Below are 15,000 nucleotides of genomic sequence, written 5' to 3' on the forward strand. Positions count from 1 at the left end.
TGTTGAGAAGGTGGAGTTGAGGAGGTGGTGTTGAGGAGGTGGTGTTGAGGTGATGGTGTTGAGGAGGTGAGGAGGTGGTGTTGAGGAGATGGTGTTGAGGTGGTGAGGAGGTGGTGTTGAGGAGGTGGTGTTGAGGAGGTGGTGTTGAGGAGATGGTGTTGAGGTGGTGTTGAGGAGGTGGTGTTGAGGTGGTGTTGAGGAGGTGGTGTTGAGGTGGTGGTGTTGAGGAGGTGGTGGTGTTGAGGAGGTGGTGTTGAGGAGGTGGTGTTGAGGAGGTGGTGTTGAGGAGATGGTGTTGAGGAGATGGTGTTGAGGAGGTGGTGTTGAGGTGGTGGTGTTGAGGAGATGGTGTTGAGGAGGTGGTGTTGAGAAGGTGGTGTTGAGGAGGTGGTGTTGAGGTGGTGGTGTTGAGGTGGTGGTGTTGAGGAGGTGGTGTTGAGGAGGTGGTGTTGAGGTGGTGGTGTTGAGGAGGTGGAGTTGAGGTGGTGGTGTTAAAGGCATGGTGTTAACATGTTTTGGTTATTCAGGTGTCACGGGTTCGAGACTCTTGTGGAGCAGTTTGTTGTGTGTTTGAGGGACTGTTTGATACTATGTGCTGTAACTGTAACACTAAAAATCTCCCTCTCCTCTCTCTCTCTCTTTCTATCTCTTTCTCCCTCCTTCTATCTCTCGTTCTCCTTCTCTTTCTATCTCTTTCTCTCTCTCCTTCTATCTCTCATTCTCCTTCTCTCTCTCTCCCTCTCTCTCTCTTTCTATCTCTTTCTCCCTCTCCTTCTATCTCTCATTCTCCTTGTCTCTCTCTCCCTCTCTCTCTTTCTCTTTCTCCCTCTCCTTCTATCTCTCATTCTCCTTCTCTCCCCCTCTCTCCTCTCTCTCCTCTGCCCCCCCCCCCCCCCCCTCTCTCAGATGGTGTTTTTGGGGTTCATGGTGTGTGGGGTGCTGAGTGGCTACGTGGCAGATAGATACGGACGCTTGAAGGTTTGGAACGTTCCCTCTGAAATGACAGAATGTCTCACAGATCCTTCTGCTTGTGTATAAAGCTCTCTCAGCACCAGAATATGTTCAGACCTTCTGCTAGCATATCAGCCCAATAGAGCTCTCAGGTCTTCTGACGCTGGTTTTCTCTGTGTACCACATGTACAAAAGAAGAGATTTGGTGAGGCTGCATTCTCATTTTATGCACCCAGATTGTGGAATGCACTGCCAGTTTACCGTAGGGATGCAACCTCAGCAAATATGTTCATGTCAAGACTAAAAACCCATCTTTTTAATATTGCCTTTAAATTACTAAATAATTAAATTATGATTATATAATGATTGGAGCACTTGAGCTGCAACGTTTGCAGGAAAAGCGCTATACAAATAAAGTTATTATTATTATGGAGACACTTCAGCATTCTGACCTGTTAGGTTACTTACTGTGTGTGTGTGTGTGTGTGTGTGTGTGTGTGTGTGTGTGTGTGTGTGTGTGTGTGTGTGTGTGTGTGTGTGTGTGTGTGTGTGTGTGTGTGTGTGTGTGTGTCTCTGTGTCTCTGTGTCTGTGTGTGTGTGTCTGTTCCTGTGTATGTGTCTCTCTCTGTGTGTGTGTGTGTGTGTGTGTGTGTGTGTCTAGGTGGTGTTCGGGGGGTTTGTGTGGAGTGCGTACTTCTCCCTCCTGACCTCCTACGCCCCCTCCTACGGATGGTTCATCTTCCTGCGCAGCATGGTGGGCTGTGGGGTGGCCGGGGTGTCCCAGGGGTGAGACACACACACACACACACACACACACACACACACACACACACACACACACACGCACGACTGATCTCTACTCTTGCCCTCACCACCAGGTATGTCCTGAAGACAGAGTTCATCCCTGCCAAGTACAGAGCCTACATGCTGCCTCTGGCCTCCGTAAGTTATACCTCCTCTGTCTGTCTGCCTGTCTGCCTGTCTGCCTGTCTGTCTGTCTGTCTACATGCTGCCTCTGGCCTCCGTAAGTTATACCTCCTCTGTCTGTCTGTCTGTCTGTCTGTCTGTCTGTCTGTCTACATGCTGCCTCTGGCCTCAGTAAGTTATACCTCCTCTGTCTGTCTGTCTGCCTGTCTGTCTGCCTGCCTGTCTGTCTGTCTGTCTACATGCTGCCTCTGGCCTCCGTAAGTTATACCTCCTCTGTCTGTCTGTCTGTCTGTCTGTCTACATGCTGCCTCTGGCCTCAGTAAGTTATACCTCCTCTATCTGTCTATCATTACATTTTACATTTTAGTCATTTAGCAGACACCTTCATCCAAAGCGACATTTGTCTATGTAAGTGAATCATCTATCCATCAGTCATCATAAGGAACAGTCATCTATGCCAAAACCGGGGGCCATTGGCAGTCACAATACTAGAAGAAGGAAGAATTATTATTATTTCTTTGTATTTTATTTCCTTATTTATTTTTATTTATAGTAGAGAAACTCTCCAGAGAGAGATTTGTCAGCAGGGACAGTTAAGGTGTAGCCTGAAGAGATGGAGGTCTTTAGGAGGGACAGTAAAGGTGTAGCCTGAAGAGATGGGGGTCTTTAGGAGGGACAGTTAAGGTGTCGCCTGAAGAGATGGAGGTCTTTAGGAGGGACAGTTAAGGTGTAGCCTGAAGAGATGGAGGTCTTCAGGATGGACAGTTAAGATGCAGCCTGAAGAGATGGAGGTCTTTAGGAGGGACAGTTAAGGTGTAGCCTGAAGAGATGGAGGTCTTCAGGAGGGACAGTTAAGATGTAGCCTGAAGAGATGGAGGTCTTTAGGAGGGACAGTAAAGGTGTAGCCTGAAGAGATGGAGGTCTTCAGGATGGACAGTTAAGATGCAGCCTGAAGAGATGGAGGTCTTTAGGAGGGACAGTTAAGGTGTAGCATGAAGAGATGGAGGGACAGTTAAGGTGTAGCCTGAAGAGATGGAGGTCTTCAGGATGGACAGTTAAGATGCAGCCTGAAGAGATGGAGGTCTTCAGGAGGGACAGTTAAGGTGTAGCCTGAAGAGATGGAGGTCTTTAGGAGGGACAGTTAAGGTGTAGCCTGAAGAGATGGAGGTCTTTAGGAGGGACAGTTCAGGTGTAGCCTGAAGAGATGAAGGTCTTCAGTCTACGGAGGAAGATAGGTAGTGACTCTGCAGTCCTGACAGCAGATAGGTAGTGACTCTGCAGTCCTGACAGAAGATAGATAGAGACTCTGCAGTCCTGACAGAAGATAGGTAGAGACTCTGCAGTCCTGACAGAAGATAGGTAGTGACTCTGCAGTCCTGACAGAAGATAGGTAGAGACTCTGCAGTCCTGACAGAAGATAGGTAGAGACTCTGCAGTCCTGACAGCAGATATGTATTGACTCTGCAGTCCTGACAGAAGATAGGTAGAGACTCTGCAGTCCTGACAGAAGATAGGTAGAGACTCTGCAGTCCTGACAGCAGATAGGTAGAGACTCTGCAGTCCTGACAGAAGATAGGTAGAAACTCTGCAGTCCTGACAGCAGATAGGCAGGACAGTCCTCATCCTCCTCCTCATCCTCCTCCTCATCCTCCTCCTCATCCTCCTCCTCTTCATCCTCATCCCTCCCTCCAGGTGTTCTGGATGGTGGGCTCCATGCTGATCATCGTGCTGGGGATGTTGGTGGTCCCCACGCTGGGCTGGCGTTGGATGATCCGCCTGTCAATCGCCCCCAGTATCCTCCTCCTCTTCCTCTTCAAGGTCAGTCTCCTCCTCCTCTTCCTCTTCAAGGTCAGTCTCCTCCTCCTCTTCCTCTTCAAGGTCAGTCTCCTCCTCCTCTTCCTCTTCACGGTCAGTCTCCTCCTCCTCTTCCTCTTCACGGTCAGTCTCCTCCTCCTCTTCAAGGTCAGTCTCCTCTTCCTCTTCAAGGTCTGGAGCCTCTTTTTATGCCCCTCCCCCTACTCCCTCCTTCCTCCCTCCTTCCTCTCTCCCCCCTCCCTCCTCCTGTAGTCCATCCCTGACCGTGTGTGTGTGTGTGTGTGTGTGTGTGTGTGTGTGTGTGTGTGTGTGTGTGTGTAGTTCATCCCTAACTCTTCTGTGTGTGTGTGTGTGTGTGTGTGTGTGTGTAGCTCATCCATAAGTCTTCTGTGAGTGTGTGTGTGTGTGTGTGTGTGTGTAATTCCTCCCTGTGTGTGTGTGCGTGTGCGTGTGTGTGTGTAAATCTTCCCTGTGTGTGTGTGTGTGTGTGTGTGTGTGTGCGTGTGCGTGTGCGTGTGCGTAGTTCATCCCAGAGTCTGCTCGCTACAACGTGTCGGCGGGGAACGTGAAGGGCGCCGTGGAAACGCTGCAGCGCATCGCCCGCATGAACTGCACCACCCTGCCACCGGGGGTGCTGCTGGAGCCTGTAGTGGTGAGGGAGGGGAGGGGAGGGAGGAGGGGGAGGGAGGGGAAAAGGGAGGGGAGGGAGGGAGAGGAGGGAGGAGGGGGAGGGAGGGGACGGAGGGAGGGAGGGAGGGAGGGGTGGCAGGATGAACTGCACCTCCCTACCACCGGGGGCACTGCTGGAGCCTGTATTGGTGAGGAGGGAGGGGAGGGAGGAGGGGGAGGGGGAGGGAGGGAGGCAGGGAGGGGGGGTGGAGGGGGGGTGGGGGGAGGGAGGCAGGGAGGGGAGGGGAGGGAGGGGGGTGGGGGAGGGAGGGATTACATGACCAATATCTCTCTGGAGAGTTGTGAAATAAGTTTATATCCTTGTGTGTGTGTTTATATCCTGTGTGTGTGTTTATATCCTTGTTGTGTGTGTGTGTGTGTGTGTGTGTGTGTGTGTGTAGAAAGAGAGGGGCAGTTGGAGGATCCTGGTGGGGTCGGCCTATAGGAGAACCTCCCTCCTGCTGTGGTTCTCCTGGTAACTACCCTCCTCCTCCTCCTCCTCTTCCTCCTCTCCCTCTTGCTGTGGTACTCCTGGTAACTACCCTCCTCCTCCTCCTCTCCTCCCTCCTGCTGTGGTACTCATGGTAACTATCCTCCTCCTCCTCCTCCTCCTCTCCTCCTTTCCCTCCTGCTGTGGTACTCATGGTAACTACCCTCCTCCTCTTCCTCCTCCTCATCTCCTCCTCCTCCTCTCCATCCGGGAGGAGGAGGAGGAGATGTGGCCAGGAGATGTGGCCAAAAACAACATCGTAGGGGATAGCTGTGTGATTATTCTCACCGAAACCTGGCTAAATGACAACATTGTGGACGCTACTGTTAGCTTGGAGGGGCGTACGTTGCACCGCGCTGACCGAACGCTGCTTAGTGAGAAGACCCGCGGAGGCGGCCTCATTATATCTACGAAGGACAGCTGGTGCTTAAACACGAAAACTGTAAGTAGCCACTGCTCCCCAGACCTGGAATACTTTTTTTTTTTTATATAAATTTGTTTTTCAGATTTTATCCCTTTTTCACCCAATTTGGTAGCCAATTGAACCCAACCTAGCATCCAATTATCCCCTGCCTATTGCATAGGATCCGCCGCACGACCCCGTGGCCGGCAGTCCCAGAAGAGGCCGCCAGGCAGACTAGCTGACTGGCTCCTCGAGCCCAGCACCGTTATTCCGGCACCCAGGGGGCGGTGTTGCGCGACGGATCCTTGTCCAGAAATACTCCTATACCGCCCTCGGAAGCGGCCGCCCAATATGCCGCTTCCCGTGTGCCTCGGCCATATCTGGATCTGGCGAGCCGGGATACGAACCCCGGCCCCGGTGGGCAGCATGCACTAGTGGCCAGTGCGTAGACCGCTACACCACCGCGGGGCCAGACCTGGAATACTTGACTGTTAAATGCCGACCCACATACCTCCCTAGGGAGTTTAACGCGGTGCTAATTACATGTGTGTATATAGCGCCTAGCGCAGACAGCAAAGTAGCATTGGCGCGACTATATGAAGTCATTAGTAGCCAACAAAGCACTGATCCACAGGCTATTCACATCATAGCGGGGGACTTTAATCATGTCGACCTGAAGGCAGTACTACCCAAGTTCTATCAGCATGTGAAATGTGCAACAAGAGGAGAAAAAACACTGGATAAGGTATACACCAACATCAAACGTGCTTACAAGGCTAGTCCGCTAGCTCATCTAGGCATGTCTGACCATGTGTCAATCCTCCTGATTCCTGCATACACTACAATGGGGAAAAGTGCTCCCATCACCACTAAGACTGTCAGAACCTGGCCAGAAGGGTCCGCTCCACTGCAGATCTGCCTAAATGACACCCTATGGCAGGAATATGAGCATGAGGACCTGGAACAGTACACGTCGTCGGTTCTGAACCACATAGTGAACTGCACCAACTCAGTCACCGTGGACAAACGGGTCCGGGTCTACCCCAACACGAAGCCATGGATGACTGGGAAGGTCCAAAAACTGATCAACGAGAGGGACAACGCCTTCTTCGCAGGGAAGCGCACACCGCTGTACAGCTCCACCAGGGCCAACCTAAAGCGCGGCATCAAAGCGGCCAAGGCAGAGCACAGAGAGAAGATTGAGGAATGCCTCCTGAGCAACGACTCCAGGCGGATGTGGCAGGGGGTTCAGCAGATGACGAACTTCAGAGCCAACAGGCTCACAGCCGCAGAGGACGACCCCCTGCTGGCGGGAAAGCTGAACACCTTCTACGCCCGGTTCGACGAGGGGCGAACGGAGGTAACCGCAACACAAACACCACTCTCTCCAGCTCTCAGCAGCCTCACCCTCACAGAGCATGAGGTGAGACGCGTACTGAAGGCGGTGGACCCCAGGAAAGCCTCGGGGCCGGATGGCGTCCTGGGACGGGTGCTGAGAGACTGCGCCGACCAGCTGGCCGGGGTTTTCACCAACATCTTTAACCAGTCCCTGTCCCAGGCCACCGTCCCACCCTGCCTGAAAACCTCAACTATCATCCCAGTCCCGAAGAAAAGCACGGGGAGCTGCCTAAACGACTACCGCCCGGTGGCACTCACACCAATCATCATGAAGTGCTTCGAGAAACTAGTCCGGGCCCACATACTCACACGCCTCCCGCCCAACCTGGATCCATACCAGTTCGCCTACAGAGCCCACAGGTCCACAGAGGACGCCATAGCGACGACTCCCCTCGCCACTCTATCCCACCTGGAGAGGGGAAACAGCTACGCGAGACTGCTCTTCGTGGACTTCAGCTCCGCCTTCAACACCATCCTTCCAGACAGGCTATTGACCAAACTACTAGACCTGGGTCTATCACACTCTATATGTGCGTGGATCAAGGACTTCCTGACCGACCGCCCCCAGAGGGTGCGGGTGGGCCCCCACACCTCCACAGCCCTCAGCCTCAGCACTGGGTCCCCCCAGGGCTGCGTGCTAAGCCCCATCCTCTACAACCTCTACACCCACGACTTCACCCCCGTCCACCCCAGCAACTACATCGTAAAGTTTGCAGACGACACCACCGTGGTGGGATGTATCTCGGGGGGGGGACGAGGCGGCGTACAGGGATGAGGTAGAGCAACTGAGCAAGCTGTGCAAGGTTAACAACCTGCTGCTAAACAAGTCAAAGACCCAGGAATTCATCGTAGACTTCAGGAGGAAAAAGTCCGAGATCTAGCGCCTGCTCATCGACGGAGAGAGCGTGGAGAGAGTCTCAACCCTCCGATTCCTGGGACATCACATGCGGGATGACCTGGCCTGGAAGGACAACACAAAAGGCACCATCAAGAGGGCACAACAGCGGCTATACACCCTGAGATGCCTCAGGAAAGAACACAACAAGCAGGAGATACTGGTGGCCTTCTACCACGGCGCAGTGGAGAGCATCCTCACCTACGGCATCTGCAACTGGTTCCACAGCTGCACAACAGCGGAGAGAAACGCGCTACAGAGAGTCGTGAGAACAGCACAGAAGATCACCGGCGCCCCCCTCCCCTCTCTGGAAGAGCTGTACAACACACGCTGTCTCAGGAAGGCCTCCAAGATCTCCAGGGACCCGACCCACCCTGGGCACGTACACTTTATCAGGCTGCCCTCGAAAAGGAGGTACAGGACCCCGGCCGCTAAGACAAACAGACTGAAGAACTGCTTCTACCACAGGGCCGTCAAGGCCCTGAACACAGCAAAGGCCTAAGTTCTGGGCCCAGGACAGTCCGGACGGATTGTATGGCAGCTAGTGCTGAGGCACAAACATGTACATTTCAAGCCTGCAAACTGTGACACTTTAAAATAACGTGAAAAAATACTTTTGTGCAATATGACAACCCTAGTTGACTATCTGTGCAGTATAGTACAGTGGATTGTGTACATAGCCTTTATTTATGTAAACCAGCTCCTTACCTTCTTGTGATTTTATGCTTTTTCTAAAATGTGTTTTTTTTTCCCTTTCCTAACACCAGGGGAGCCACCCCTCCTAAATTTCGTTGTTTGGTACCTGTACTGTAGCAATGACAAATAAAGTCCATTCCATTCCATTCCATTCCATCCTCCTCCTCTCCTCCTCTCCTCCCTCCTGCTATGGTACTCATGGTAACTACCCTCCTCTTCCTCCTCCTCTCCATCCTCCTCCTCCTCCTCTCCTCCCCTCCTCCCTCCTGCTGTGGTACTCATGGTAACTACCCTCCTCCTCTTCCTCCTCTCTCACTCTCTTCCCCCTCCTCCTCTCCCTCTTCCTCCTCCTCCTCCTCTCTCTTCCCATCCTCTCATCTATTATTGTTGATTGTGTATTCTGCTGCAAAGCCAATGTTGAAGAACCTGTGTCTGTGTCTACGTGTGTGTGTGTGTGTGTGTGTGTGTGTGTGTGTGTCAGGTTCGTAGCATCCTTCTCCTACTACGGGTCGGTGCTGAGCAGCTCAGAGCTGCTGGAGAAGAACCTGCTGTGTGTGACGGACGCAGACCCAGAGCACCTGGTCAAACACCGCCACCCGCTGGCCACGCCCTGCTACTGCATCCCCTTCGCCATGAAGGACTACCACACCCTGCTCATCAGCTGCCTGGGGGAGGTGGCACGTGAGTGGGGGGTATCGGGGGGGGCGGGGCAGGGGGGGGCTGGGAGGGGGGGGGGGGGACTGGTTACGGAGGGGCAGGGGCAGGGAGAGTTTGGGGGGGGGCAGGGAGGGGCAGGCATTGTTAACAATATTTGTAAGTTTAATACAGCTTTACGAATGTATGTGTGCGTGTCTGACTCTCTTCTCTCTCTCCCTCCCTCTCTCTCTCCCCCCCCTCTCTCTCTTCCTCTCTCTCCCTCCCTCCCTCTCTCTCACCCTCCACCCCCCTCTTTCTCTCCCTACCCCTCTTCTCTCCCTCCTCTCTCTCTCTCTCTCTCTCTCTCTCTCTCCCCCCCCCCCTCTCCAGTCATCCCTCTGAACATAGCTCTGTTGAACGTGTTTGGGCGCAGGCTGGCCATGGTGTCTCTGCTGGTCATGTCAGCGCTGGTCTTCATGCTAATGAACATCTGCACCACCATGTACGACCCACAATGCACTGCTCACACTCTCCGCGGGGCATCGATTGTTGACTTCTCTGATGTGAAACATATAGATTTTTTAAAAGAATCATTTCACATCTCTCCAGAGATATATTGCTCATGTAATCCCTCTCTCTCTCTTTTTCTTTCTCCTTCCTCACCCCCTCTCTCTCTCTCACACCCCTCTCCCTCACTCCCTCCCTCACCATTTTCCCTCATCCCTCCCTCTCTCTCACACCCCTCTCCCTCCTCCCCCCTCTCTCCCTCCTCCTCCCTCTATCCCTCCTCCTTCCCTCTCTATCCCTCTCTCCCTCCTTCCCTCTCTCCCCCCCTCTCTCTCTCCCTCTCTCTCTCCCCCTCCTCACCCCTCTCTCTCCCTCCTCCCTCCCTCATCCCTCTCTCCCACACCCCTCCCTCTCTCTCACACCCCTCTCCCTCCTCCCCCCTCTCTCCCTCCTCCTCCCTCTATCCCTCCTCCTTCCCTCTCTCCCCCCCCCCCCCTCTCTCCCCCTCCTCACCCCTCTCTCTCCCTCCTCACTCCCTCCCCCCTCTCCCTCCTCCCCCCCCCCCCCTCTCTCCCTGCAGGTTGGGTTTCACTGTGTTGCTGTTCTTCCTCAGATCGCTGGTCTCAATGAATTTCACCGTAGTTTATATTTACACTGCAGAGGTACGAACGTTTACATTTTACATTACATTTACATTGTTGGCATTTAGCAGACGCCTTATTCCAAAGCGACTTACAATCGATACATTTGACTAAGCAAGTGAATCATCAATCCACCAGTCGTAGCAGGAAGAGTAATCTAGCTCAGGCCAGGGGCCATTGGCAGTCATCGTGATAGAAGAAGAACGTTTTTTTTGTATGTGTACTTAACTTAACAATTGTTATACTGTCCTTTCTTGTGTGTGTCTCTGTGTGTGTGTGTGTAGGTGTACCCCACGGCGGTGCGGTCCCTGGGCATGGGCTTCTGCACCTCCTTCAGCCGCATCGGAGGCATGATCGCCCCCTTCATAGCCCAGGTAGGGGGGGGGGGTGTTAATGTATGCGTGTGTGCGTGTGCGTGTGCGTGTGCGTGTGCGTGTGCGTGTGTGTGTGTGTGTGTGTGTATGTGTGTGTGTGAGTGTGTGTGTGTGTGTGTGAGTGAGTAGGTGTGTGTTAATGGCAGGCCAGTAACAATTCAAAATGTTGCTATACAATTCATTGTCTCAGAAATAATTGTGATTAAAAATACAATATAATTGATTCACTGTTATGTAACCCAGATAATGTAACACCACGGCAACCTAAAACCATGCCTCTTTATTAGTATAAAACACATTTTTGAACATAAAATATACATGTCTTCATCAATAAAGAAGGGACTGTGTGTCATCTAGTCATGTGTAGTTGTGTGTTTTTAGCGTGTTCATGTTTTATCAGCATGTTGTGATGTGTTTAACATGCAGAGCGTGTTGGAGCACAGTCAGGACTGCCATGACAATTGAGTGCCACTGACAATTATTTCATTATTGTTACAGGCCTAGTTAATGGGTGTGTGAGTGAGTGAGCGTGTGTGTTAATGGGTGTACTGTGTGTGTGTGTGTGTGTGTGTGTGTGTGTGTGTGTGTGTGTGTGTGTAGGTGTTGATGTCAGAGTCGGTGCTCCTGGCCCTCCTGCCCTTCTCCCTGTCCTGTCTGCTCTGCGCTGTCGGAACCTTTCTGCTGCCCATAGAGACCAAGGGACGAGCTCTACTGGTATATATATATATATACACACACACACACACACACACACACACACACACATTAACACACACACACACACACACACACACAGTACAGCCATTAACACACACACATGCAGACACACATGCAGACACACATGCAGGCACACACAGACACTCACAGACACTCACAGACACTCACAGACACACACACTATCCAACTGTTTCTCTGTCTGTTAGTTTGTGACAGGTTAATGAGTGTATTTGTACATGACTATGAGCCATCCTCCCATTTCTGCCTCAGTCAGCCTCCCTGGTGTATGTTTGTGTAATCTGATGTAATCTGATTCAATGTTTTTCTCTTTACAGCAAAGTTCCTGATTTGTGTGTGTGTGACGGACTGCCTGATGTTTTCTACATATTCCTGTCATTTGTATATATGATCTGTATTAAATATGATACATTTTTTACAACTATCTTTGTGTCGTGAAGTGATATTAAAATATCTTTTGCCTTTAGTGAGAGTGTCTGATTGGCTAGCATCCAAGTCAAAGCAGAGGAATTCCGTCCCTCTGTAGATGGAATTGACGGATTGATGGCAGCTGCTGGACTGAAAAAATCAGGTGTAGTGCTGAGGCACAAATATGTACATTTCTAGCCTGCAAACTGCGACACTTCAAAAGAATGTGCAATAACACTATGTGCAATATGACAACCCTAGTCGTCTATCTGTACAGTATAGTACTGTATAGTGGATAGTGTACATAGCCTTTATTTATGTAAACCAGCTCCTTCCCTTCTTGTGTTTAAAAAATAAATAAAACTTTCCTAGCACCAGGGGAGCCACCCCTCCTAAATTTCGTTGTTTGGTACCTGTACTGTAGCAGTGACAATAAAGACCATTCATTCATTCATTCATTCATTCATTCATTCAGATGCAGTCTCACTTTCTACCACTGGATGGCCACTCTACCGTCCTCTGCTGGGCCGTGGTTGGGAGGAGCAAAGACATTATCAAGCTTGAGCTTTGACACAGCCACAGAGAGTGTGTGTGTGTGTGTGTGTGGGGGGGGGGGGGGGGGGGGGGGGGGGGGCGCGGGGGGTGGCTGGTTGGTGGGGTGTCTGTGGGCATGACTGGCAGTAAGACTGATTATTTTTACACACCAAGACACACACACAGACACACACACACACAGACATCGGAGCTTGTGTTGTGTGTATGAGGGGGGGGGGGGGGGATATGGAGGATCTGCTGTTGCTTAGTGAAGGTGACGAGGTATTAGCTGCAGCCTACGCTAATGGTTTTAACCCTTTAACCCCCCCCCCCCCGCCATGTAGCCATGACAACACTAATTATCTGCCCCATTTTCCTGAGGTGTGCACTTGTGTACTCTCCTACATACTTGTGTAGTTCCCTACATACTTGTGTACTCTCCTACATACTTGTGTACTCTCCTACATACTTGTGTAGTTCCCTACATACTTGTGTACTCTCCTACATACTTGTGTACTTCCCTACATAGGAGGGAGGGATGAGCTTCAGGGACTTTCCATATTTCTGACACCACAGTTCTCAAGAACTGTGAAGAATACACAGTTCTGTGAAGAATACACAGAACTGTGAAGAACTGTGTGAAGAGTGCACACTTCAGGGAAATTGAATTGCGATGCAGCAATTTGGGTGTGTGTGAGTGTGTGTGTGTGTGTGTGTGTGTGCGCGCCATGTCTGATGCAGTGAACAGCGCCACTGTTTTCTGCAGTGCAGATACCTCTAACAAGTGCAGAATTCATGCACACACACTCACATGTTTACTCTCTCCGCCCCCCCCCCACGCTGTGTGATCTCTCTGATCCCTCCTCCCTTAAGCTCGTTAGTCTGTCTCGCTGAGACTCCTGAGATTAGGTGTGTCTCTCTCTCTGTGTGTGTGTGTGTGTGTGTGTGTGTGTGTGTGCGTGTGTGTGTGTGTCTTGGTGAATGTGCAGATATTAGCATGTTGTGTGGGAGGTTTCCGCGCTCAGCAGTTTCCTGACCTTGGACAAGCAGTTGTGTGTGTGTGTGTGTGTGTGTGTGTGTGTGTGTGTCTGTGTGTTTGAGAGCGACAGAAACTTACAGTAGAGAGAGAGCGAGCGATAGAGAGAGAGAGAGAGAAAAGGAGGAGGGGGGGCTTGGCTCCAACCAATCATAGCCCACTATGACAGAGGAAGTGTGTGTGAGACACACACAGTCACACAGTCACACACTCGCACACTCACAGAGGAGTGTGTGAGTTGCAGTCGCAGCTGCAGTGCAGGTCCGTCGAGGCGATGTTGTTGCTGCGGCTGAGGAGGGAATTAGGTGACAGATTCCTACCTGGCAACCTGCCACTGAGAGAGACCTACCTGGCAACCTGCCTCTGAGAGTTACCTATCTGGCAACCTGCTTCTAAGAAATACCTACCTGGCAACCTGCTCACTGAGAGTTACCTACCTGGCAACCCTCCTTTGAGAGATACCTACCTGGCAACCCACTCACTGGGAAATACCTACCTGGCAACACGCTCACTGAGAGATACCTACCTGGCAACCCACTGTGATATCTACCTGGAAACCCGCTCACTGAGAGATGCATACCTGGCAACCCTCTGCTGTCGCTGTAGTGTGAGGATGTCCAGATGACAACACAGAGAACAGTAAGTCCTAGTGTGCGTGTGTGTGTGTGTGTGTGTGTGCGCGCACGTGCACGTGTGTATTGAATTTCCCAACTATTTTAGTGTATGTGTGTCATATCACTGACCCAACTTTGTCCACACACACACACGCTCACGTAGGCCAGTGTTGGGGTGATATGAGGTGGTGACAGGATTATTGACACCATGGCCTGATGACATCACCACTACCCTGTTATACTGGTCTCATCCACATCTCTGACATGTGTTTATCATTATGTGTGTTCTGCTACTTGTGTAGGATGGCCAGTGTCTGTTTCATGTTTTGTGTGTGTGTGTGTGTGTGTGTGTGTGTGTGTGTGTGTGTGATATGAATGAGATAATGAATCTGCCCTCCAGGGTCAATGAAGTATCTGTCTAATGTAACTTCATAAACCCACTATAAATCGATATTACTGGCGCTGCTGTGTGTGTGTGTGTGTGTGTGTGTGTGTGTGTGTGTTTGTGTGTGTATATGTGTGTGTGTCGGTGCTTGGTGCGGGTAGCTCCTCAATGTATGAGTACATTGTTCTCTTTCTCTCTCTCCCCCTCTCTCTCTCCCCCTCTCTCCCGCTGTCTCTCTCTCTAACTCTCTCTCTCTCTCTGTCTCTCTCTCTCTCTCTCTCTCTCTTTCTGTCCCCTGTGTCCAGTAGCGCTCGCATACAGACACACACTCCTTTCTCTTCCTGGTTTGCTGCATAGCGATGGTGCTTGTCTGGAGGTGGACTCACATTCTCCCCCCCACCTCACACACCCTGGTCCATACCTCACATACCCCCACCCACAGCCTCAGACCCCCCATGTGTTGAAGCATCATCTATGTACATTTACATTTACACTACACATTGTTGGCATTTAGCAGATGCCTTATTCCAAAGCGACTTACACTCAATACATTTGACTAAGTAAGTGAATCATCAATCCACTAGTTGTAGCAGGAAGAGTAATCTAGCTCAGGCCAGGGACCATTGGCAGTCGTCGTGATAGAAGAAGAAAGATGATATATATTTATTTTAATAGACACTTGATAAACAGTACAAGGGAGGAGTGAGTTGCAGTAGTCAAGGCGGGAGATGACCAGTGACTGAGTCAAGATTTGAGCTGCTTCTCTGGTGAGGAATGGACGTATCCTTCTGATGTTGTAGAGGAAGAATCTGCAGGAGCGTGCTGTCACTGCAATGTTCTCTGCACAGGATAGTCGGTTGTCCAGGATCACTCCAAGGTTCTTGGC

At 51.3% G+C, this 15,000-nt stretch overlaps 1 protein-coding gene across 1 annotated transcript in view; it reads left to right on the plus strand.

Moving 5' to 3' along the window:
• Positions 1–12,647, plus strand: part of svopl (SVOP-like) — a gene marked incomplete at both ends in the record, with an annotated part of 16,364 nt that extends 3,717 nt beyond the window's left edge. Inside the window, 12 exons of the mRNA XM_080538028.1 lie at positions 907–978; positions 1,613–1,737; positions 1,830–1,893; positions 3,571–3,696; positions 4,217–4,345; positions 4,764–4,837; positions 8,726–8,925; positions 9,271–9,382; positions 9,968–10,049; positions 10,313–10,402; positions 11,003–11,116; positions 12,609–12,647. Of these exons, the coding sequence (XP_080394154.1) occupies positions 907–978; positions 1,613–1,737; positions 1,830–1,893; positions 3,571–3,696; positions 4,217–4,345; positions 4,764–4,837; positions 8,726–8,925; positions 9,271–9,382; positions 9,968–10,049; positions 10,313–10,402; positions 11,003–11,116; positions 12,609–12,647 (1,227 nt within the window). The remainder of the gene's footprint in view (positions 1–906; positions 979–1,612; positions 1,738–1,829; positions 1,894–3,570; positions 3,697–4,216; positions 4,346–4,763; positions 4,838–8,725; positions 8,926–9,270; positions 9,383–9,967; positions 10,050–10,312; positions 10,403–11,002; positions 11,117–12,608) is intronic.
• Positions 12,648–15,000: the final 2,353 nt, after the last annotated feature.

This window comes from Nansenia antarctica (genome assembly GCF_963989245.1).
Source record: "Nansenia antarctica genome assembly, chromosome: 8".
Lineage (NCBI taxonomy): Eukaryota > Metazoa > Chordata > Actinopteri > Argentiniformes > Microstomatidae > Nansenia > Nansenia antarctica.